The sequence below is a fragment of the Pinus tabuliformis genome, chromosome 8, assembly GCF_031772625.1.
Source record: "Pinus tabuliformis cultivar Carrire ecotype Pingquan chromosome 8, CPIR1, whole genome shotgun sequence".
NCBI lineage: Eukaryota > Viridiplantae > Streptophyta > Pinopsida > Pinales > Pinaceae > Pinus > Pinus tabuliformis.
The window spans coordinates 1,216,195,626-1,216,220,704 of NC_142294.1; the positions used below are offsets into that span (position 1 = coordinate 1,216,195,626).

Genomic DNA, 25,079 nt, shown 5'->3' on the forward strand with positions numbered 1-25,079 from the left:
CCTGGATCAATCCTCCCCATTGAGGAGCTTTTGGTCCTCCAAAAGTATGAAAAATAATCTACAACTTCTTTGTACCTTGTCTACATCACAAGCGTCCTGAAAGGTCTCGCTTCCATCTCCTTCACCTTTGTTCTTCGGAGCCTTAAGCAATGAGTCGACACCTGCAACCTATGCAACCTGTAGTACATTGTTTTGCAAATTACATCCTTGACTTTCATGACCAGCTAATGACCCAAGCATCCCACACTTTCCACGAGTTTATAACACATACTCGGTGGTCAAGTTTACATTGAAATGGAAAAAATCCCCCAGCTACGAAAACAAGGCCAACATATCATTGTTGCTCCAACAAGTGATGGAAAACACATCATCATTGCAACACATGATTTAAAAGAATAAGGCCAAACAATATTCTGCTTTGACAAGTGATGGAAACACAACATCACTTTCAGAGTGTAAAATGCAACACATAATAAGACCAGACATCGTTGTTGCTGAACAAGTGATGGAAAACACATCATCGCTTTTACACCTTAAAATGCAACAAATGATTTACAAAAGCACGACCATGATAAGATAACATATCTAGAAACCATTTTTCACTTATCATTGTGAATGGGTCGCCTCCTTGTGGTGGTTTTGCTTGTTGAACAATTGTTTCATCTGGTTCATGCACCAACACTTTGTCTTTAAGGCACTGCTCTGGATGGAGCCTCCAACAAGTGGCTCTCTGATGGCCACTTCTATCGCAATGACTGCAATAGGTCTTCTTCCTCTAGATATTCTTAACATCATTCTTTACCTGTTGTTGAGAGGGTCTTTCACACCTCCTCTTTTTGTGTGCTGCTATTTTTTTCCAACACTTAGAAAATGTATGGTTATGTAATTCACAAAAGGTACATGTTTTTCGATGCCATGTTTTACGTTCATCTTTAACAACATGATTATAATCGAAATGAACATTCAAAAATTGAAACTGGTTATACCTTTCCTTGCCATCTCTGGTGTAAGTATGGTGATGAGATATTGCCTCAGCTCTTTCCCTACGATGGCCACTGCCATGGGATGATGGGGATGTATTCCCATCTTTCTCTTTCCTCGATGATTTTGGCGATGAATCGGAAGCATATGAAACCTTCGAGCATTCTCCCTCAGTGTATCTCAAGCCTGCAAATTGAGGTCTTTGCACAACCTCCGATGGTTGAGCTATGTCTTGGTTATTAACACCAAGTTCTTTTTCCTCCTCATGCCTCGTCCTGGTAAGGAGACTCATGTTTGTCCCTGTAATTGGGATCTCCAAATCTCCAATAGAAATCATACTATGTGAAGACGAAACCAAAAGGAAATCAACATCTTTTACCTCCTCTGTCGATTTGGAAAGAATTGATGAGGGCTTCTCATTATCTGTTGTTGGTGGTTCGCTAGTTGTCTCAGCGCATTCCCCAATTTCCTTTCTAACATACCCAAGTCCTGTATGATGGGGTAATTCTTCTACTTTGATGGGATTGACAATGCCTTGGCCATTAATGCCCAAGCCTTTTCCTTCATACCCCATTTTCTACAACAATTTGGAGCCAATTCCTGTGGTATGATTTTCAAAAACAGCGAAATCATCATCAAGACACATACATGAATTCATAGAACTACATTTTACCTCACATGGGTCACGCTACAGCTTTTCCAAGGCCTCGTCCTTTGCTTGTAGCTATCGTAGCAAACTATGTTTTTCCTCTTTCTCTTCATGTAGAAGCATCTTCAATTCGACGTTCTCTGTTTGAAGATTATGTTTGTTGTGCTTTCGTTCTTCCAGGGCCTCTTCGTGGCTCCCAACTGAAGCTACAATCACTCATTTTCCTCCATCTCTTCCTGTAGAGTTTCATACATTATTTCCACCCTTTTGGAAATTTTGAGCATGGTCTCGTACATAACTTTTTCATCCTCTGTCACTGCACGTTCCATTGTTCCCACTTGCAATTCACATCCACGAAAAGACCGCTCTTATACCACTTGATCCAGGTCCAGGTGTGACAAAGGACCCTTCCAAGACATTTTACTTCCGTGATGTGTTAGATTTCATTTTTAAAGAACATAAATGATTACATCTACATGATGTAAAGAAGAGGAACATGACATTCATCAACACATGAAAACATAAGTCGTTGATAACGGAGTTCATCCAGTAGGGACTACATCTCTGGGCCCATTGTCAAGATGGTGTAGGCTGCTGCATTAAGTGTTGTCAATAGTGATGATGTACATAAGAGGTGATGTTGCTATCATAAAAGGAAAATGCCCTCCCGCAGGAGTGGCTCCAAGAGATGTTCCGCTACACAAACTCTAAGTCAAAAAAGGACTCCTATCAGTATGACACAAACTCGTGCATGAAGATAATGACCATCCTGCCAACATGGCATAAAAGGGATCTCAACGCAAACATACATGGTGACACATGAGTATCCCATCAACATAATGACAAAGGGATCTCAAACAAAACATGACGAATCATGACAACAAGTACATCCCACAGATGATTCCGCGTCACAGAAAGCAGGAATCGTGAAACAAGTAAGAAACAAGATCCCACATCAAACATCAAACAGGGATCTATGTAGCACAATGCATAGAAAAAAGAAGTACATGAACACATTGCATATACCTCACATCCAGGGCCATCTGAAGAAAAGGATGTCAAATTGTTGAAGCTGGCCATACCATCAATCTCGCAGTGTCGAATCTCATGGAATGACTGCTCGCACATGAATGCTGACATCTGCACTCCACTTTGAATAGTAGCTGAAAAATGAAATGAGAAAATGGAAAATCTAAATGGACCATCAGATTTGTGGCATCGAATAGTGCAAAATCGATTGTCAAATTTATGAATTCTGAGAAAGTGGAAATCTGGGGCTTAAGGAATATTTTAGATTCCCCCTAGATTCCCTCCTTCGGGTCCTCTGTAAATCTGATGCTTAGATCAAAATTCTGATTGTGCCATCGGGTTCATGTTGCCGAGAGGTGTAGGATCGACATAAAGTTTTTCCAATTTGGACGCTACAAAAATTTCACCCTCTTGAGAATTTCGCCCAATCGTGGTTCTGCTTGTGTTTTTCTCAGGTTTATGGTTCCACCCTGCATTAAAACATAATTAAAAATTCCTCGATCGACGTGCATGCTCTTGGCTCCTCCATGCTTGCCTGTGCACTGACAAAAATGAGTTTATTTATAAATTTTCGAGCGGAGTTTACAAAAAGGCCCCACTGGCCCATTGCTAAAAGAGGTAATTAGTTAAGGGGAGGTCGGGGGATCAAATCCTGCCTCCAAAAAATCTGCATGTATTTATTTTTGTGGGGGTGGGTCGGGTCCGCCTTTGGCGGCCCACCCCTTAACTCCCGCAACATATGTATTATCCATAAAGGGTGGCGTGTTTATGTTTGGTTGCATTAAAGTTTGTTGGTTGGGCGTATTAATAATAGCGCGGAGGTTTGAGTTTTGTGGCGCGTTTGTATTAAATGGCATGGGGTTTGTAAGGGTGCCCGGGAGGTGGGCCGGCCACATCTGCCGGGCGGGTTCAAGCCCCACCACCCTCATTTCATTACATGGCAATGATGGTTGAGGCATGGGTCGAGTCCACCGAAGGTGGCCCGCCCTGCCATATATAATATGTTATGGTTTCAGTGGTTGGAGGGTCCGGCGGGGTCATGGCCGCCGACCCATTAATATTGACTTTGTTTATGTGGTTTGGGGCTGGTGGGGGTCACAGCCTATTGGCCCAATTTTTAAATAATTTTTGTTATGAGTTGGTTCGATGGGGGTGGCGGGGGTCATGGTCCGCCACTCAAATTAATATCTTATTTTTATCTTTTATAATATCAAATATTTTTTCGAATTTGTCTAATATAAGGGATATTAGAAAAATTAACGATCCAACAAATTCGCCCGCTTTCAAGACCTAGGCTTCATGCCCCTGGGTCGATCAAATTGTAGGACACTTAACCCTGGCCCACAGTCCAACTTTGACCAAAACTTTGACTACCTTGTTCTCCCTCATACGAGCTCAGATTAACAAACCATTCACACTGCTGCTATCAGGACGACAAGATCTACGCTCCAGTCCTGGTTCGAAAGCATTCTGATCACTTTGATTTTCGAGCTTCTATAAGCCCTCTTTGTCCTGTGTGTGTATCTGGAGCCACCTGGATCAATCCTCCCCACTGAGGAGATTTTGGTCCTCCAAAAGTATGAAAAATAATCTGCAACTTCTTTGTACCTTGTCTACATCACAAGCATCCTGAAAGGTATCGCTTCCATCTCCTTCACCTTTGTTCTTCAGAGCCTTAAGCGATGAGCCAACACCTACAACCTCTGCAACCTGTAGTACATTCTTTTGCAAATTACATGCTTGACTTTCATGACCTGCTAATGACCCAAGCATCTCACACTTTCCACGAGTTTATAACACATACTCGATGGTCAAGTTTACATCGAAATGGAAACAATCCCCCAACTACGAAAACAAGGCCAACATATCATTGTTGCTCTAACAAGTGATGGAAAACACATCATCACTGCAACACATGATTTACAAAAGTAAGGCCAAACAATATTCTGCTTTGACAAGTGATGGAAACACAACATCACTTTCAGAGTGTAAAATGTAACACATAATAAGACCAGACATCATTGTTGTTGAACAAGTGATGGAAAACACATCATCACTTTTACATCTTAAAATGCAACAAATGATTTACAAAATCATGACCATGATAATATAACATATCTAGAAACCATTTTTCACTTATCGTTGTGAATGGGTCACCTCCTTGTGGTGGTTTTTCTTGTCGAACAATCGTTTCATCTGGTTCATGCACTGACACTTTGTCTTTAAGGTGCTGCTCTGGATGGAGCCTCCAACAAGTGGCTCTCTGATGGCCACTTCTGTCGCAATGACTGTAATAGGTCTTCTTCCTCAAAATCCTCTTAACATGTTTCTTTACCTGTTGCTGATAGGGTCTTTCATGCCTCCTCGTTTTGTGTGCTGCTATTCTTTTCCAACACTTAGAAAATGTATGGTTATGTAATCCACAAAAGGTACATGTTTTTCGATGCCATGTTTTACATTCATCTTTAACAACATGATTATAATCGAAATGAACATTCAAAAATCAAAACTGGTTATACCTTTCCTTGCCATCTCTGGTGTAAGTATGGTGATGAGTGCTTGCCTCAGCTCTTTCCCTACGATGGTGACTGCCATGGGATGATGGGGATGTGTTCCCATCATTCTCTTTCCTCGACGATTTTGACGATGTCTCGAAAGCATATGAAACCTTCGAGCATTATCCCTCGGTGTATCTCAAGCCTGCAAATTGAGGTCTCTGCACAACCTCCAATGGTTGAGCTATGTCTTGGTTATTAACACCAAGTTCTTTTTCCTCCTCGTGCCTCGTCCTGGTAAGGAGATTCATGTTTGTCCCTGTAATTGGGATCTCCAAATATCCAACAGAAATCATACTATTTGAAGACAAAACCAAAAGGAAGTCAACATATTTTACCTCCTCTGTCGATTTGGAAAGAACTGATGAGGGCTTCTCATCATCTGTTGTTGGTGGTTCCCTAGCTATCTCAGCGCATTCCCCAATTTCCTTTCTGACATACCCAAGTGCTGTCTGATGGGGTAATTCTTCTACTTTGATGGGATTGACAATGCCTTGGCCATTAATGACCAATCCTTTTCCTTCATACCCCATTTTCTTCAACAGTTTGGAGCCAATTCCTGTGGTATGATTTTCAAAAATAGCGAAATCATCATCAAGACACATACATGAATTCAGAGAACTACTTTTTACCTCACATGGGTCACGTTGTAGCTTTTCCAAGGCCTCGTCCTTTGCTTGCAGCTGTTGTAGCAAATTATGTTTCTCCTCTTTCTCTTCATGTAGAAGCATCTTCAACTCGACGTTCTCTGTTTGAAGATTATGTTTGTTGTGCTTCAGTTCTTCTAGGGCCTCTTATGTGGCTCGCAACTGAAGCTACAATCGCTCATTTTCCTTCGTCTCTTTCTGTAGAGTTTCATACATTATTTCCATCCTTTTGGAAATTTTGAGCATGGTCTCGTACATCGCTTTTTCATCCTCTGTCGCTGCACGTTCCATTGTTCCTGTTTGCAATTCACATCCACGCAAAGACCGCTCTTATACCACTTGATCCAGGTCCGGGTGTGACAAAGGACCCTTCCAAGGCCTTTTACATACGTGATGTGTTAGATTGTGTTTTTAAAAGAACATAAATGAATACATCTACATGTTGTAAAGAAGAGGAACATGAAATTCATCAACACATGAAAACATAAGCCATTGATAATGGAGTTCGTCCAGGAGGGACTATGTCTCCAGGCCCCGGTGTCAAGATGGTGTAGGCCGCTACATTAAGTATTGTTAATAGTGATGATGTACATAAGAGGTGATGTCGCTATCATACAAGGAACATGCCCTCACGCAGGAGTGGCTCCAAGAGATGTTCTGCTACATGAACTCTCAGTCAAAAAAGGACTCCTATCAATTTGACACAAACTCATGCATGAAGATAATGAGCATCCCGCCAACATGGCATAAAAGGATCTCAATGCAAACATACATGGTGACACATGAGTATCCCATCAACATAATGACAAAGGGATCTCAAACAAAACATGACGAATCATGACAACAAGTACATCCCACAGATGATTCCGCGTCACAACAAGCATGAATCATGAAACAAGTAAGAAACAAGATCCCACATCAAACATCAAACAGGGATCTATGCACCACAATGCATAGTAAAAAGAAGTACACAAACACACTGCATATACCTCACATCCAGGGCCATCTGAAGAAAAGGATGTCAAATTTTTGAAGCTGGCCGTACCATCAATCTCGTGGCATCGAATCTCATGGAATGACTACTCGCACATGAATGCTGACATCTGCACTCCAGTTTGAATAGTGGCTAAAAAATAAAATGAGAAAATGCAAAATACGAATGCACCATCAGATTTGTGGCGTTGAATAGTGCAAAATCGACAATCAAATTTCTGAATTCTGAGAAAGTGGAAATTTGGGGCTTAAGGAATCTTTTAGATTCCCCCTAGATTCCTCAAAGATTCCCTCCTCCGAGTCCTCTGCAAATATGCTGTTCAGATCAAAATTCTGACTGCGCCATCATGTTCGTGTCGTTGAGAGGTGTAGGATCGACATAAGGTTTGTCCAATTTGGACACTACAAAAATTTCACCCTCCTGAGAATTTCGCCCAATCATGGTTCCACTGTGTTTTCCTCAGGTTCATGGTTCCACCCTGCATTAAAAATTAATTAAAATTCCTCGATCCACGTGTGCACTCTTGGCTCCTCCATGCTTTCCCGATGCACTGACAAGAATGAGTTTATTTATAAATTTTCGGGCGAAGTTTACAAAAAGGCCCCACTGGCCCATTAGTAAAATAGGTAATTAGTTAAGGGGAGGTCAGGGGATCAAATCTTGCCTCCCAAAAATCCACGTGTATTTCTTTATGTGGGGAGGGGGGGGGGGGGGGGGGTTGGGTCCACATTGTGTGGCCTGCCCCTTATCTCCTGCAGCATATGTATTATCCATAAAGGTTGGCGCGTTTATGTTTGGTTGCATTAAAGTTTGTTGGTTGGGCGTATTAATAATAGCGCGGAGGTTTGAGTTTTGTGGCGTGTTTGTATTAAATGGCATGGGGTTTGTGAGAGTGCCTGGGAGGTGGGCTGACCACACCAGCCGAGCAGGTTCAAGCCCTGCCACCCTCGTTTCATTACATGGCAACGATGGTTGAGGCGTGGGCCGGGTCCACCGGAGGTGGCCCGCCCCGCCATATATAATATGTTATGGTTTCAGTGGTTGGAGGGTCCGGCGAGGTCATGGCCGCCGACCCATTAATATTGGATTTGTTTATGTGCTTTGGGGCTAGCGGGGGTCACGGCCTGTCTGCCCAATTTTTAAATAATTTTTGTTATGAGTTAGCTCGATGGGGGTGGCGAGGGTCATGGCCCACCACTCAAATTAATATTTTTATTTTTATTTTTATAATATCAAATATTTTTTCGAATTTGTCTAATATAAGGGATATTAGACAAATTAATGATCCAACAAATTCACCCGCTTTCGGGACCTAGGTTTCATGCCCTGGGGTCAGTCAAATTGTAGGACACTTAAACTTGGCCCATAGTCCAACTTTGACCAAAACTTTGACTGCCTAGTTCTCCCTCATACGAGCTCAGATTGACAAACCATTCACACCACTACGATTAGGATGACAAGATCTACGCTCTGGTCCTAGTTCAAAATCATTCTGATCACTTTAATTTTTGAGCTTCTATAAGCCCTCTTTGTCATGTGTGTGTCTCTGGAGCCACCTGGATCATATTTGCATAACCACCTGGATTCAACTTAAATTTTCTGCGACCAATGATTTTAGCCTTCCTGTCATCCCCCAAGAGGACATCACCACCATCATATTTCTCATACTCACAGAACCACTCTCTATGGGGAGTGAAGTGAAAGGATGCACCTAAGTCAGTCAACCATGCCTCATGATCTAAATGTGTACTTGAAGAAGAAGCCAAGTACACATCCCCACCTTCATCTGAGGTGGTTTTCGCCTCTGCAGAAGGAGCATCATTAGATCCCTTTCCTTTCTCATGAGATTTAGATTTATAATCCCTTTTGAAGTGCCCTTCCTTTCCACATTTCAAGCACACCTTTACAGGTTTTCTTGGAGATTTATATCTCCCACTCGAGGACTTATTTTTGTTTCTGTTCTGGGACCGTACTCATACAAAAAAGGCATCACCATTCTAGTCCTCCATATTTTTCCGTCTCATCTCCTCCGACAGCAAGGATGAGACTATTTCATCAAACTGCAAGGCATTTGCATTGCTACCTATTGCAAGAACTAGACTATCCCACGAATTTGGTAGAGAACACATCAAACTGATGCACTTATCTTCATTTGAAATTTTAATATCAATAGAGAATAACTGGCTTACAATAGTATTAAATGCATTCAAATGCTCTGTCACCGAGTCTCCATTTTTTATCGTCAGGTTATACAGTTTTTTCCATAGGAACAGTTTATTCACTAGAGACTTAGATTGGTATAAAGTCCCTAACTTGTCCCACAAAGCCTTCACTGAAGCTTCCCCTGATACATTCAACAATATTGAATCTGAGACACACAATCGTATTGTGCTCTTTTCCTTCCGATACAACTTCGCCCAGTCTTCAACTGACATTGTTGTTCGTTTAGTACCCGGATCTATTGCGATCCACTAATCTTTATCCACCAACAGATCCTCCATCTTGAGTTTCCACAACTCAAAACTCTAACCATTAAATTTTCAATCTCTATCTTTCCACTGCTCACCATCTTCTTTCATCACAAGAATCGATCCCGTAGATCTCCCACTAAACAAGGTCTACCACAGGCCTGAGAAAAAAACCCTTAGCAGAAAAGGCGTCCCCTTGAAGCCAAAACAACTCTGATACCAAATGTAGGTTTTAACCCTGTACAGAAATTACCTCCATACGAATTCTAAAAAACAGAAAATAAACAATGGCAAGAGCATAAAACGTAAAACAGATATACACAGAAATTTTACCCTCGATCCCAAAACCAGGACTACCAAATTGATTTTTAATTATATTCCTTTCATTGTTACAATGCATATATATACATGTCGAAGCATCCATAAACCCCAATCCATTAACCCTAGATTAGAACATAACCGTAGTTCCCTTGGTCGGATCTACAAAATACCATGGACAGAAAGCCATCATGCCCAAAACCATGTGCGAAATCCATGCAAAAAACCATAGGTAGGTCCACCCACCTAATATAGGGTCCAAAAAAAATTTCCCGGAGTGCTGCCCTGGATCACGTGAAGGGGGGCTACCACACCCATGCATACTCCCCAACAGTGGGGGAAGTCACCCAACGCAACGTATATGAGGAGCCAAGCCCCCCACACATGGGGTAATCTTGGAAATAATTTAACACAACCCAACAGTGGTTCCACTTGATGTATGTGGAGTCGTGCTTGGGAGTCCATACATGTACATGTGTGAAGCAATATTCATGATGAGAGCTAACCAGTACCGAATCATCAAGGAAGCAAAATCATTCATCATCAACGCGCACAAAGGCAAGTCAAAAATTTCACTGGTAAGTGGCAACCAGGCCAAGAAATTGATCAGTTCCAACAAGAATTATGTTTTATTATTTTTAAGAGAAGGTCAGTCTGTAAAGGAGTCAATAAGAGGCAAGGAATCCCTAGAGGGGTGTACTAATAAACAAAAACAACAATTGGAGGAGGTGTTATGGGCATACAAGGATGTGTTCTGAGAGCCTAAAGGGTTACCCCCTAAGAGAGAAGTGGAGCACAAGATCCATATATTGCTAGACTCCCCATTGCCAAATATTGGGCTTTACAGGCAGTGTGTTATAGAAGCAAGTGAGGTGAAGAAAAAATTGCAACAACTGCTAGAACAGGGTGTCATTTAACCGAGTACATCACCATGTGGGTCACCTATCATAAATTTGCCAAAGAAGGATGGGACTTGGAGGATGTGTATAGATTACAGGGCGTTGAATAAAATCACGTTCAAGAAAAAATACCCCCTGCTTAGTATAGACGATTTTCTAGATTAGTTGCAGCAAGAAAAGTATTTCACCAAGCTGGACTTGAAGTCTGGATATCACCAGGTTCGAGTCAAATAAGAAGATACATGGAAGACGGCCTGCAAAACCAGGCAAGGTTTGTATGAGTGGTTAGTTATGCATTTTGGCCTATGTAATGCACCAACTACATTTATGAGATTAATGAATGATGTATTGTGCCCTTTTATAGATTCATTTGTTATTGTCTATTTGGATGATATACTAGTATATAGTGCTACCTGGGAGGAGCATATTTCACATTTGACATAGGTGTTGTAAACATTGAAGAAGCACCAGCTTCTAGAAAATCTCAAGAAGTGTGAGTTTGTGTAGAAGCCCTTGGTGTATTTGGGATATGCGATTGGTGTAGGATAATTGAAGATAGATCCTTCCAATATGGAGGCCATCATGAAATGACCGGTGCCTACTAATGTTACTAAGGTTAGGAATTTCGTTGGAGTAGCACAGTACCTGAGGAAATTCATAGCCTCGTTTTTAGTGGTAGCAACACCACTCCACGCCATAACAACAAGTGGCAAGAGTTTCTAGTGGGGAAAAGGGAAATAGAAGGCTTTTGATGATTTAAAGAACAAGATTAGTGAAACACTAGTTCTAACATTACCAAACTTGCATGAGCCCTTTGAAGTGGAGACAGATGCAAGTGGGTATGTTATGGGAGTTGTCTTGATGCAAGGAGGAAGGCCCATTTGCTACCATTATGGAGTATTTCATGGGGCAATTCTTAACTACCCTACCTACGATAAGGAGCTCTATGCCATGGTGCAAGTTGTAAAGAAGTGGAAGCACTATCTGATTTTAAAGGAGACAATAATCCACACAGATCACTAGTCGTTATAGTACTTGCAAGCCCAGAGTAAGTGACAACAGACTAGACATTACAAGTGGATGAGGTTTTTACAACAGTTTCATTTGGTGATCAATTATAAGAAGGGAAGCACAAACAAGTTGGCTGATATGATTTCAAGGCAACCCACATCAAATATTACAACTTTGGGGACTCATATGCACATGGAGCCATTCACCCATGATGCATAGAAAGAGGCATATTAAGAAGATGAGGACTTCAAGGAGGTGTATCAGCAGTTGTAGAGTCGGAGTCATGTGCATGATGGCAACAAACCTATTGACTACCATCTCTAGGATGGGTTACTCTACATGTTGGATAAGCTATGTGTTCCTAAAGGTGAGCATTTGTAGCTGATTAGAGAGGCTCACACCTCCAAGGTTGTAGGGAACTTTGGTGTAGGGAAGACCATGGCTAACTTGTAGAGGTATGTGTATTGTCCCAAGATGCAAGAGCAAGTAGCTAGGTTCATAAGAGGATGCATGTTTTGTTGTACCACAAAGCCTAGCAACAGGAAACAAGGTCTGTATCATCCCTTACATGTACCTACTTGTCCTTGGGAAAGATTTCCATGGAATTTGTGGGAGGTTTACTGATAAATAGGAAGGGACATGACTACCTGTTCGTGGTAGTTGACAGGTTCAGCAAGATGTGTGTTCTGATGCCCTGTATAAATACCATAAGTGGACAAGAAGCAACAAACTTGTTCTTTGGATAGGTCTAGGTACACTTTGGGATACCAAGGAGCATCATTTCAGAAAGGGATACAAGATTTCTCAGTGGATTATGGACTACATTGTGGGAGAAGATGGAGACCAAGTTGAAGAGATCTACAACATTCTGTCCACAAATAGATGGGCAGACATAAGTAGTCAATAGGACTTTGGTGCAGCTTCTGAGGGGTTACAACTAGAAGCATCCAAAAACTTGGGATGAAAATCTGGTATATATACAACATTCTTATAACAAAGTAGTCCACACTTCTACAAGAAAGTCCCCATTTGAAACTTGTTTTGGATATTTTCCACCTTCACCTTTGGCTATTTCATATGGGCAGCAAGGAGGAGTGAAGGAAGACCTTACAGGAGATTCTTTGAGGGCTGAAAAATTTATAGAGAAGATCAGGAAGATCCATCTACAGGTATAGTAAACACTACAAAAGTCACAGGTGAATTATAAGGCTAGGCATGATCAACACAGAACGGAGAAATCATTCAAGTTGGGAGACATAATATGGCTACAACTGAACAAGGAGAGACTGTAGGGGTCTGGTAATAAAATCAAGGCTCTAAGGTATGGCTCCTTTGAGCTACTGGAAAAGGTGGGTGATAATGCCTATCAAGTCATTTTACCACCATATATGCACATTTACTCAGTTTTAAATGTAGATAATTTGAAACACTATGAGCCTTCCATGCTAGATCAGGAAGAGGAACATTTCCTACCTTCTATGGAGGATTTGGCACCAGACGCTTAGGCAGAGTTGACAGAAGATACAATTTTGTAGAAGAGGTCCAGAACTACAAGACAAGGGCAACAAGACCTTTGGCAGATTGGGTTGAAGGGACAACTTCTAGGCAAATCTAAATGCTACACCAAAGAGAAGATGGAGGAAACATTTCCACACCTCATTCAGTAAAAGATTTTGGGGACCAAAATCCTCCCAAAATGGGGAGGTGTGATCCGAATTAGATCATTATATTTTTTTCCATCCATCTTGATGCATTTAGAGTGGAAAAGTGGAAGGAATCAGCTCACGAGACTATTTTTACTGGCAGGACCCAGTTTGGCAAAACGAGTTCTGAAAACTTTTGGGAGTGTTTTGAGGCATCAAAGGACTTTTTTGGGGGTAACACTTTTCCACTTAGGTGCAACACCTTTTCATGCTATTCTACACACATAAATATTTCCAACCATGCAAGAATTATGTCAATCAGAGTCAGTATGCAAATGTTATGCCACTCAGAAGTTGACCTTCATGTTTTCACACCTATTGTTAGGGAGGATGTTGTGTCAACCCCCATTATTCATGGAAAAGGGGCTAGCCACATGTTTTTGATGTAAATGAATCTAGAAAAGTCTATTTTGTAACTCTATTTAAGAGTTGATGTAGTGAAACTTAACCACTAGTAGGCTATCGAGCTGTGTTATGACCAGGCCACTAGGAGGAAGAGGCATTCCATTCTTTCGAGAGAATTTTGTTCCATAGTTGAGCAAAGATAGCCAGGAGAGATAGGAGGTAGAGAATGCAGAGAGGAGTTGTGCACTGTAACAACCCACGGACCACAGACATTACTTCTTTGTTATTATTGAATTTAGGCTTCTGTGATTCATATCAATTTAATTAAGAAGGTTTTTGGCGATAATCACATCAAAATTCATTTGTCGACGCGTTTCGAACCAGCAAGTGTGGTTCATCATCAGGACAAGATGAAGAACCAGATCATGGCAACAAGTTAAATAGAGATATCCATCATTTAACGGCTAAAAAAAAGAAGCTATAATTGACCAAGGAAAGGACTAGGCAATGACTACATTTGACTAGGCCAGGAGACACGAAAAATAATATTAATTAGTTAATTAATAATTAATTAGTTTGTTTGTTAAATTTATATATTTATTATTATTATTATCATCATCATCTTGTCCTGACGATGAACCACACTTGTTGGTTCGAAACGTGTCGACAAATGAATTTTGATGTGAATATCGCCGAAAACCTTCTTAATTAATTCTTTGTATCTGCAACCATATTTCCAAACAGAGAAAGAGAGCGAAGCGGCCTCACCTTCCAGTTGGTTTTTCTCTCAAAAGGGTTTCCCAGATATCATACCTTGTGTATTATGTGTGTGTGGGTTTATTTTGTTGTTCTCTACTTTTCTGCTTGATTTACTTTTACATGCATGCATTAATTATAGTTAATTTTACAGATCTAGAAATTAAATAAAACTAAAATAGTGTATAATATTATCAAATCTATTGTGACAAACTATCCAAGTAATATCCACGGTGGTTTACAGATCAAACAATATATTAGACACAATTCTTAAGGTATTTTTACAAGATGACTAACTTTTCACAACAATGTGCAGAGAAATTCAATGTATAGAGACTAGAAACAATTAACATTATACACATGAAATGACAACTTTCAATCTCATTTATTAAAATATTATTCTTATTGCAAATATTCCAAATGCATACATGAGAAGCCTCATCTTATAAAACCAATCCAAAAGAAATATTTTCTTATAGTGTTTCTCTAGTTTCAGTCATTTCTACGTCATTTCCTTTTATTTTGTACTTATAATAAAACAGTGAAAATCTACATAGATTCTCTAGCTCCAAATCCCAAATATCCATTATTTTCTAGAAGCCCAGTGTCCCCAAAGACTCGGTTCATTTATAAAATAAAAATAATTTTGAGAACTAAAATATGTAGAGATGCTTACAAAATATAATTTGATTGTTCTATGGCATATAAGTGCCCAAACAATATGCACTTTGACTCAAAAATTCCCAAATATACACATTACAAATGAAGGACACTACATACATTGTAATTTGTAATCAAAATTGATTTTTAATTATCTCTACATGTATATGAAATAACAATAATCCAAGGATAGGTCAAAACAATAATCCTAGTGCAAAAAAAAAATGTTATAGGAAATATTGTGATATGAAAAGTATCAAGGATATTTTCCCACTCATCAATCTAATAAGTATGCACAATTATGAAATTTTTAGGAGCAAATTTCCCCTTTCAACAATGGGGAAAATAAATCCCACAGGGGGCAGCTCAACTGGAAATCATCATGTTATGAATTATTATGTAAACCATGAGATTAAATATTAAAATCCCCCATGGATCAACCTACAAAAAGAAATGACGGGGAAAATAAATAAAATTAAGGGAAGAATCATACTAACCATAGATAGGGTAATCCAAACTACACTTCTTATATATTTCTTGTTCACGGGATCATATATGCCTTCTAAGTAAAATTGTAAATCCAAAAAAAAAGGGATATTAAAGCAATTGAGGAAATAAGAAATAAAATTATAATTCACACAAATAGATTTCAACATAAACAAGTTTAGGAGAAAATAAACAGAATAGATATGGAAAGAGATCACCAAATTTAGTGTAAGGCATTCACAGCAAAGTATTTTAAAACAAGAGCTCAATGATAATATATTTAGGGCATATCCTCCACCAAGAGCAACTTCAAGAGAGTGAATAAAAAAGCAAAAAATGTACACTAAGAATTACCTTCTAAATTTGAGCACAAAGAATAATTATGCTTGAAGGTCAACAACCCCTTTAAAGTTGAAATAGAATGTCACTTCTCACATAAACAATTGATATAGAAAGATTATGACATGTAAGTAAACAATAACTAGAAACAAAAAACTCTAAAAGATGAAAGACTTTGAAATTGTCTAAAATTCATTTACAACACCAACTTCTACAGATTTATGAAGTGCTAACATTTTTTGTCTTAAAATCTTACAAATAGCATTGATGCCAATATGTTTCATCTGATAGAGAAATAAGTGTTTAGCTTGTTCTAGGAATTTTTGGCATATTTGAAGAGCTTAAGAGATATAGCCTTTATTCTCATCAAGTGACCTTGTTATCAAGAAAGCTTATATAAATCATGGCCTTGTAGAACCCTATGAGCACAAGCTCTCTTTTTTTTTTCTAAGTAAAGGCTAATTCTATTAATATAAGGAAAATATAGTTACAAGGAGGTCAAGACCTCAGAGGAAGCCGAAGCTGTCCAACAGAACTGACAAACTATCCCAGGGTTGAGATAACCAGATACAAAAGACCCAGAATCCATACATACAAAGAAGCTGGCCATAATGGTAAACCACAGTACAGGTCAAAGGAGAGCTGTAGCCAAACTTTCTGTGCTGCCCAGATAACCATATGCAAAACTGAAAAACCAAGGACCTGATAAACTTGCCGAGCCAAGACTTGATACAAAACACATTAACAAAAGTCGTAATAACACAACACATTGGACAAAAGAGCCAGAAGAGAAACTGCGACATCAGACGAGGCCCCGGAGGCATCAAGCATCTGTCTGGGGGTCCTGAGCTTCCTTCTCCACCAGGCAAGGATTGCCCATCCACGAGTCATCAACATTGTCCTCAGCACCTGTACCGCTGCCACCTAGAAGAGCTGCCAAGCGCTGATTGCCACCGAAGGAGTTCGCCGGATTAACAGAAGCCGAGATATCCTGTGTGTTGTCTTCTGGAGGCTTGAAGACATCAGGGACACTCCCCTCAGCCTGCAACTCACCACAATTGAACACAATACCCACATCTTCTCCCTGGAGTTCGCTATCATCCTGAGACTGCGAAGTTGAGGAATGCACAGAGACATTAGGCCGAGCTTCTTCCTCCGCCAAAATTACAGTGATGCTGGCCGAGAGAACCGGTCTATTCAGACGACTTTGGAATTTGAAGTGGGTGGTTTGGAACGAATTGTGCGGGAAAGGCTTGCCATTGTCTGAGGAGGGGGAAGCCGAAGCCAGAGGGATAACATTCTGGGGAGCAGGCTGAGAGCGCCCACGGTTTCCACTACTGCCTCCATGGCGAGAGCAACCACGGTGACGCACCATTGTCAAGGGAACGAAGTAACCTGAAGGAGGTGAAGAGCAAGGCCAGACAGAGCAGGTTCGAAGGTAAGGGAGCCGAATAAAAGTCTTACACCAGACATGCAACCAAGCTATCAGAGCATTGCAGGGATGCAGGGACAGAGACGAGCTGATGAAGGGAGACCTGATGGGAATGACAGCGGATAAAACCAACGAAGCCATAAATAAAAAATCCTGCGAAGAGTCTCAAACAAGAGGCGCATTCAATTCCGAATGCTTGATGATCTGCAGGTACCACTTATAATCCATCTTCATCCGCGGGAGAATTTTGGAGGTTGTGCGGATTTGCCACCTGCAGGACCAGATGCCGGCTTTACATAAAACCTTCTTTAATTAGGACATTAAAGCACCCACATCCGGGTGTGTTTCTTCTTCCTGGTTCATATCGTTCTTCACTATGGTGTGGTAATTCATTAGTTGGGAGTCTGAGGCGATGCTGGAGAGTGATCCTATATGAAGTTCCAGCCCACATTCCACTCCAATATTTGCAAGAAAGTCTGCCAGTTTATTTCCTTCTCGACGGGTATGCTTAATGGAAATGACCCTGTGTTGAGAAAACCAGATATCAATTTGCTCAAGCCTTTGTGCCATTCGCTAGTTGTTGCTTACGTTGTGCGAGGGAGTGCCTTGCATGATTTTGGTTACCATATTTATAATGATCTGTGAATCCCCTTCTATGATAAGCGGAAAAAATCCTCTGTCTTGTGCTAAGGTAAGACCTTGCCATAGGCCTTCCAATTCCGCTGAGTTGTTGGTGTCCCAACCTTTTGAGCCAAGAAAAAGTAGTAGAGGAGTCCCCTGATGATCTTTGAAGACCCCTCTGAAGCCTGAGCTTCCTGGATTGCCTTTTGAGGCTCCATCGAAGTTAAGCTGAATCATGTTATTTGGGGGGGGATCCACTTTGTAGGCAGACGGCCAAGCGGAGGTGGGTTTTCTTTGGAGGTAAGCTCTTGATTCAAATGAATATTCCAATTTGCCCAGATGGATTGTTCTTGTGGCAGAGAAGGAAGATCTTCCTGGGACCAAGAAATGGTGGAGAGGGATTCTTTGATATTTTGGCATAAGATGGTCCAGAGATTCTCTATAGACATGGATTGGTCCTTGAATATCCGGCGATTCCTTTCCTTCCAAATGTTCCACATCAGGAGTCCAGGGATAAGCTTCCACAGAGTGTTTAGAAGTTTGCTTTGATACGGTGATTGGTTCCAGTTGTGAACTGTAGCTTTGATGTCCCCATGAACTCTGCCTTCTTTTTGGCAACGAAAGCTGACTTTTTCCCATAGCTTGCACACAATATGACAGGCTTGCATAAGATGTATAATGGATTCCTCTTCTTGCTTGCAGTTGGGGCATATGGAAGGGCCATGATAATCTCTTTTTCTGAGATTATCCCAAGTGAGGATTTTATTTTGACATAGGAGCCAAAGAAAGGTAGAGACTTTCGGCCAGTTGGAGGGGTCCCAGACTTTGCTCCATAATACATCTTTGACTATGCACTCCTTGATGATTATATTGTAAGCTTCCTTTGTGGTAAAAGTGCCTTTTTCTTCATAGCCCCACCTAAGAATATCCATTTCCTCCGAAAAAAGTATTTTCCTTTTCAGTAATTCTGAAGTGAGAGAGTGTTGAGCCTGTTCAGTGCCGTGCCTTAGAATCTGATCCGCTTCAACCCAACGTCTATAACCCTGTATGGAGGAGGGATTCCAAAAGTGTCTGACCTTGTCTAACTCATGCAAATCCTACTCTGGTAACTGTAGGTGAGAAAGAATGTCCTTGAGCTTTGGCAGCTACTGCTTCTCTTGCGACTGCCTTAGGTGCTTGACCCAGAGATAGTGGTGGGCCAGGAGTCCTCCCAGAATCTAGTTGTGTTGCCATTCTTGACTTCCCAAAAACTATGCTGTTGAATTAGGGTCCTGTGTTGTTTGGCCAAATTCCATATCAATGATCCCATGCCCACTTCTGACATTCATATTCGTTCTTCAATTGGGCAATTGCTTGCATATTTGGCGGTCCATAGAGAAGCCCAGGGAGTGAAAGGTGCAGAGAGCCATCTCCACCAAATTTTGGCTCCCATGACTTCGTTACTGTGAGACGGGTCCCTCAAACCAATGCCACCAGCATCCTTCGGAAGGCAGACTTTATCCCATTTGACAAGAGCCCATTTACGGGTGGGTCCAGAGCTACCCCATAAGAAGGAGCACTGGAGCTTCTTGATTTCCTTGAGAACCCATTTGGGAGCGGCCAAGATAGAAAAGAGGTAGAGTGGCATGGAATGAAGAACAACTTTTATGAGGACTAATCTGCAGGCCATATTAAGAGCCCTGTGAGTCCAAAGGAAGAGACGAACCTCTAGCTTTTCTAAGAGGATTTTCCAGGAGGAGCGCTTAAGAGCTGAGGTAGTTAGAGGCGCTCCTAAATATTTGGATGGGAGCATGGCAATGGTGAAGCCAAGAATATGCGCTATGGCATTTTGGGTAATGACAGGAGTGTTAAAGAAGAAAATTTGAGACTTGACTTTGTTGACATTGGCTCGAGAGGCTTCTGAGAAATCATACAGGAGAGCTTTGAGTTGACAAGCTTCCTAAACAGATGGATGGCCGAAAAGCATGTTGTCATCAACAAATTGTTGGTGAGAGAAAGTAGGGGAGTTGTGAAAGGATAAGCCTTTGAGGAGCTGAGATTGCTGGGCTGATTTGAGGCTGCGACCCAATCCCTCTGCCATGATGACAAATAGGAAGGGAGAAAGGGGATCTCCCTGCCTAATACCCCTAGAGGGATGAAAGGTGGGCGAAGGTATGCCATTGATGAGCACAGAAAAGAATGATGAAGATAACAGACTCATAACCCACCTTACCCAAGGAGGAGCAAAACCAAAAGCTGTTAGAATTTTTTGAATGTAAATCCAACTTAAGCTATCAAAAGCCTTGGATAAGTCTATTTTGAGCAGCATACCTGGTTTCTTGGATTGCTTCAGTGAATGGATTATTTCATGAGTTAGGATAATTCCATCCATTATCTGCCTGCCTTCTACATAACCAGATTGCTCAGGCGAGATGATGAGAGGAAGCAGTAATTTCAGTGTGGAAGCAATAATTTTGGAAACAATTTTGTAAATAATATTGCATAAAGTGATAGGCCTATACTTATCAGGAGTGCTGGGCTCCGCCTCCTTGGGAATCAACGCAATGAAAGTGGCATTTAACCCAGGGAAAATCCATCTTAATGTACGCGATTCCTCCACCACTTGCCAAACCTCCAGTTTGATCAGGTCCCAAAAGTTGTGAAAAAAATTGGAGGTAAATCCATCTAGACCCGGCGCCTTACCCGCTTTCAATTGATGCACTGCATCTTCAACTTCCTGAAGGTCTACAGGTCGGAGAAGGAGTTGATTATGCTCCTCTGAGATTAGTTTGGGAATGTTCCTCATAATTTTGTCAATAGCTGGCGTTCTGTCTATGTTTGGCTCTTGATGTGCTTGCTTGAAATAATTGATGAATTCACTTTCAATACCTTCATGAGTTTCAATCTTTGCTCCCTGCTCATTTTGAATGTGGGATATGTTGTTATTCATTCTGCGTTGAACGGTAGTTCTGTGAAATTTTTTTTTGTTTTTTTCTCCGTCTTTCAGCCACTTTATTCTTGATTTTTGTCTCTAGAGGGTTTCTTCTTGTTTTGCTCTTGCTAAGATTTGTGATTCAAGAATTTGTTCCTGTTTTTTCAGGTCCTCAGATCGCCCTTCGATTATGATCCTCTGCTGCAAATTCTTCATATCTTGATTGAGGGCATTCTGAGCTTGAAAGATGTTACCAAAAGAAGTGTGATTCCAATGCTTGATTTTTCCTTTGAGGTGCTTGATCTTCTGCTGAAATTGAGACATCTTGGAGCCACTAGAAGGGGAAAAATTGCTCCATGCTGAATTGACTAACTTATTGAAGTCCGGACGAGACATCCAGAAGGATTCAAAACGAAAAGGCCGTCGAATGTTGTGTCCGGGGCGATTCCACTGAAGGGCTATAGGCCAGTGATCGGAACCCGATATCGGCAGGATAGAAGCTACAAATTCTCCACCCAAGTGAATTGCATTGTCTGATAAGAGGAATTTGTCAAAGCATGAAGCAATCTGATGCGATCCTTCTCTTTTGTTATTCCATGTAAACAAACCGTTGTTGGAGAGGATATCAATAAGCCAGTTATTCTGAATGAAGTATTTTAGGTGATTCCCATCTCTGTTACCTCTATTCCTACCTCCCTTTTTTTCTTCTAGCCTTGCAATCATGTTGAAGTCGCCTCCAGAAATCCAAAGAGGGTGCAGCCTATTTGTGTTGAGCTCCGAAAGGATGTCCAGGATTTCAATTTTGTGCATAGTTTCCTGAGGAAAATACACATTAGTAATATGACCATAAATGTTGGTGCCATTTATGTGAAAGATCGCTTGGATGAAGTTCTTGTTTGCATGTATATTGTTGAGCAAAAGAGTGCGCACGTCCCATAGAATTGCAAGGCTACCAGATGCCCCATGAGCATCTACAGTTGTTACCAGCCCACCTAGCCAGGCTTTCGCTGCGATTCTTTCCAAAGCTGTTGAGTTGCATTTAGTTTCTTGCAAGAATAGAATTTGAGGTTTTTCCTGCATGATCATGTTTTTGAGTAGTCTACCTTTCCTTGGGCTGTTGAGCCCTCTAATGTTCCATGAAATCAACTTCATTGGGAAGTATTGGGGTTGATGTTGAAGTACTTAGTTAGCTTGGAGTATCTGCCTGACTCCACTAACATTTCTCCTATTCTGATAGTTCTTTGGAGAGTGGTTTTCCTCCCACGCTTTTTGTTGTCTTTGGCAATAAACTTTCCATCCCAAGGACTCCCAATTTGAACACCAAGAGAGTGATGCTTTTATGCTCGCGTTAGGACCTCCACCTGGTTGTCTACTTGTTGATCTGTGATTTTATCAAAGTTCTTTGTTTTGCATGCCTGTTCTAGGCCTAAGATATCAAGTTCGCCAATGTCTATGCTCTCTAGATCTTCCTTCATGAGTTGGGATTCTTGTAGCTCTTCAGTTGTTTCAACTGTTGTTCTTGGGCTAAGTGTTATATTATCGACCTCCATTCCTTGAAATTTCCAAGCTGGGGTTTTGATCTGGGTATGGGGGAGAGTTTTGCTGATCAGCGGATCTTCTGGGAGCGATAAGGCCGCTTTCTGTTTATCTTTGATGGTTTCCTTCTCAGAGAGAGAGGGATTTTCGGACTCAGGATCATCATTACTTGCCAAAGCAGCAAAGCTGTTGCTGGTTGAAGGTTTGGAGGAGCTAGCTGGATGCGTCCTGGGATTAGTTACCGATTTCTTGTGGTTTCTTCTACGGCTAACCACTTTGGTAAATCCATCAGGAGCAGGCTTGTCCGAGGACATCTGGGAGGGGGGTTTTCTATTTAGAGGACAGTCCCTAAATAAGTGACCCAGATCATGACATTTTCTACACCGAAACGGTACATGCTCATAATCTATCAGCTGAACCCATTCAATATCATCATGAAATAAACTTACCGCATCTGGCAGGGCTTGATTGAGGTTCATGTAGACACAGATTCAGGCATATGAGGTGTATCTGCTGATTTTTGTTTCCTCTGCCACTTTGATAAATTCACCCAGTGCATTTCCGATTTCTTGCAAGGAGTCTTCCTCCCAATATTCCACAGGAAGAGAGTAAAGCCTTATCCAAACCGGAGCCCAACTGAGATCTTCCTTGTCAGGGTTGAAACGTTCTACCCATCCTCTGAGATACAGGCCAGCAGCATTGAAGAAGTACGGCCCTCCATCCAGAACCCTGTTCCGATCCTCCAAGCAGTTAAATATGCCATAAAAACACCTTTAGGGCCTAGTTGCAGAGTAATATGGCCCTTTGGATTCCATTTTGAGGCTATCCAGCCTCTCAGCGCTTTCTCAGTTGGCCAAAGTCTGATGAACTTGCCTATTAACGCGTGATCCCTCATGAACTGTATTCTGGCATTGATTCGATGGCTTAGAAATTCTACTTTTGGCCTTTGAGTAGCTACTGGCTTGCATGTGGATGAGCTGACCTTGGGCTGATCCTGCTGATCCTGAGCTTTGTCCTGATGTGCGCTTGGATCCGTATTACCCTCACTCTGCACCTCTGCGTTGTCGTTTTCTTCATTTCGTTGCTTTTTGCTGTCGTCCTTTGGGGGAGGCGCATCGCCCTCCCCCTGAGGGGGAATCATTAGTCCTAAGATTGCCTGCAGAAGACGTTTGGCCGCAGATCGACCAGAGACTGTCAAAGCTGACCTTGGTCAGGAGGAGTCTGTCGTAGCAGGGTTTACAGAAACCCTAGAAGGAAGGCTGCCGCGTGCTCAACCATCAGTTCCAACCTCATCTTCTTGGTTATTCATGCACAAAGACTTGCATAGCACAAGCTCTCTTTTGAGTTCCCATAGCAATTTCAAAAGTTTTGTAGAGAAATAGTGATCTATCACAAGTAAAACTATAAAAAAAATAGTCCATATTGCCTAGACTATAAATATTTGCTTAATAAGGTGTGTAACACTAACATTAATTATCAACTAAATCATAAATTGTATAGAACTTGAAAATTTTTGTTACCAACATCATTAGATATTAAGTAAATAGCTAGTGTAATCATTATCTCAGTAGCTGCATTTTCTAGATAATGACTTGTCTCCTTTTCAGGGGCTTCAAAGAAACACTAACCCTGATAAAGGAGTTGGATAGCTCTGACATATTATCAACTTTAGATATAGCCTCAGGCTATTCATCCTGCACCATTCATGATTATCTTTACATTCTTAGTGAGACATATAAGGGAAAATAAATATAAATCATGAAAATTGTATGTAGTCTATTCACATTTCAAATCCATTCTTTCAAATAATATTAATAAAATAAGTCAATAACATGAGAATCTAAACAAAATTGTGAATTGTGCCTAGCAAGAGTGGTTGGGAGTAATTATTGTTATACTCCCCACCTAGATTAAATTACCACAAGTGAAATGTTTGGTTGTTAACAAGTATATTGTTGAAATGGCCTTGAGCCTTATGTCGATGAAGCTTCAAGTTTCAACATAATCCAATTTACGATGTGTACCATCCTTCGAATAAGGGGATGTTCCTGGCGGGTTTCCCCATGATATTTATTTCAAAGAAAGAAAACAAAGAATATCCAAAAAAATAAAAGGATCCATCACCACATTGACACTCACACAATCTATGATTAAAATAAAGAAACCTACATCCAAAAAAATATCCCCAAGTGGGTTTAAGAATCACCTCATCTCTGTCACAAACTGAGGAAAACCCATATTTGTCATCGTGAAGAGTCCCCAATTTCCCTGTATCATCTTTTTCTTCTACACCTCCAAGCTCTACATCTTGCGTAACATCCTTCCAAAAAAATGCATATTGTGATGCATCAAAACGATTAATAAATATGAATGCATGCAAAACAAATTAGATAAAACTAATATGCAATATGAAAAATCCACCAAACATAAAAAACAAAATCAAATTAGTAAATTAATCCCTTCCAATTTTCTTTAAGAAAATTCTCAGGCCAAAGCACATTCACTATTAAAAAAATCCCTTATACTATTTTCCATACAGAGTGTTCTAGCAAGGGCATTCTCACATATCATTTCAATAGGTTAATTATTAATTCAATCCTTTAAGAAAATTCTCAAGCTAAAACACATTCACTATTAAAAAATATCCCTTATACTATTTTCCATGCAGAGTGTTCTAGTAAGGGCATTCTCACATATCATTTCAGTAGGTTAATTATTAATTCAATCCTTTAAGAAAAT

General features: G+C 40.8%; 2 protein-coding genes across 2 annotated transcripts; both read right to left on the reverse strand.

Annotated features, from left to right (window-relative positions):
* Window positions 1-19,217: 19,217 nt before the first annotated feature.
* LOC149239761 (uncharacterized) lies at window positions 19,218-20,822 on the reverse strand. Its single transcript, XM_089369965.1, has 2 exons — window positions 20,204-20,822; window positions 19,218-19,792 (listed from the first exon to the last, which is right to left on the reverse strand). The coding sequence occupies exons 1-2, from the start codon at window positions 20,820-20,822 to the stop codon at window positions 19,218-19,220; spliced, it is 1,194 nt and encodes a 397-aa protein (XP_089226091.1).
* An 81-nt stretch (window positions 20,823-20,903) lies between these two features.
* LOC149239762 (uncharacterized) lies at window positions 20,904-21,890 on the reverse strand. The gene has a single exon (XM_089369966.1). The coding sequence runs from the start codon at window positions 21,888-21,890 to the stop codon at window positions 20,904-20,906; it is 987 nt and encodes a 328-aa protein (XP_089226092.1).
* Window positions 21,891-25,079: the final 3,189 nt, after the last annotated feature.

What these genes read in the sequence shown, in the direction of transcription:
- LOC149239761 (XM_089369965.1), bottom strand. Translation starts at nt 20,822, where the DNA reads ATGAATAACAACATATCCCACATTCAAAATGAGCAGGGAGCAAAGATT. An exon ending in GAAGCAATCCAAGAAACCAG is followed by an intron (nt 19,793 to 20,203) that starts GTATGCTGCTCA and finishes ATGATTTCTCAG; the next exon opens with AAGCCTCTCGAGCCAATGTC.
- LOC149239762 (XM_089369966.1), bottom strand. Translation starts at nt 21,890, where the DNA reads ATGATCATGCAGGAAAAACCTCAAATTCTATTCTTGCAAGAAACTAAA.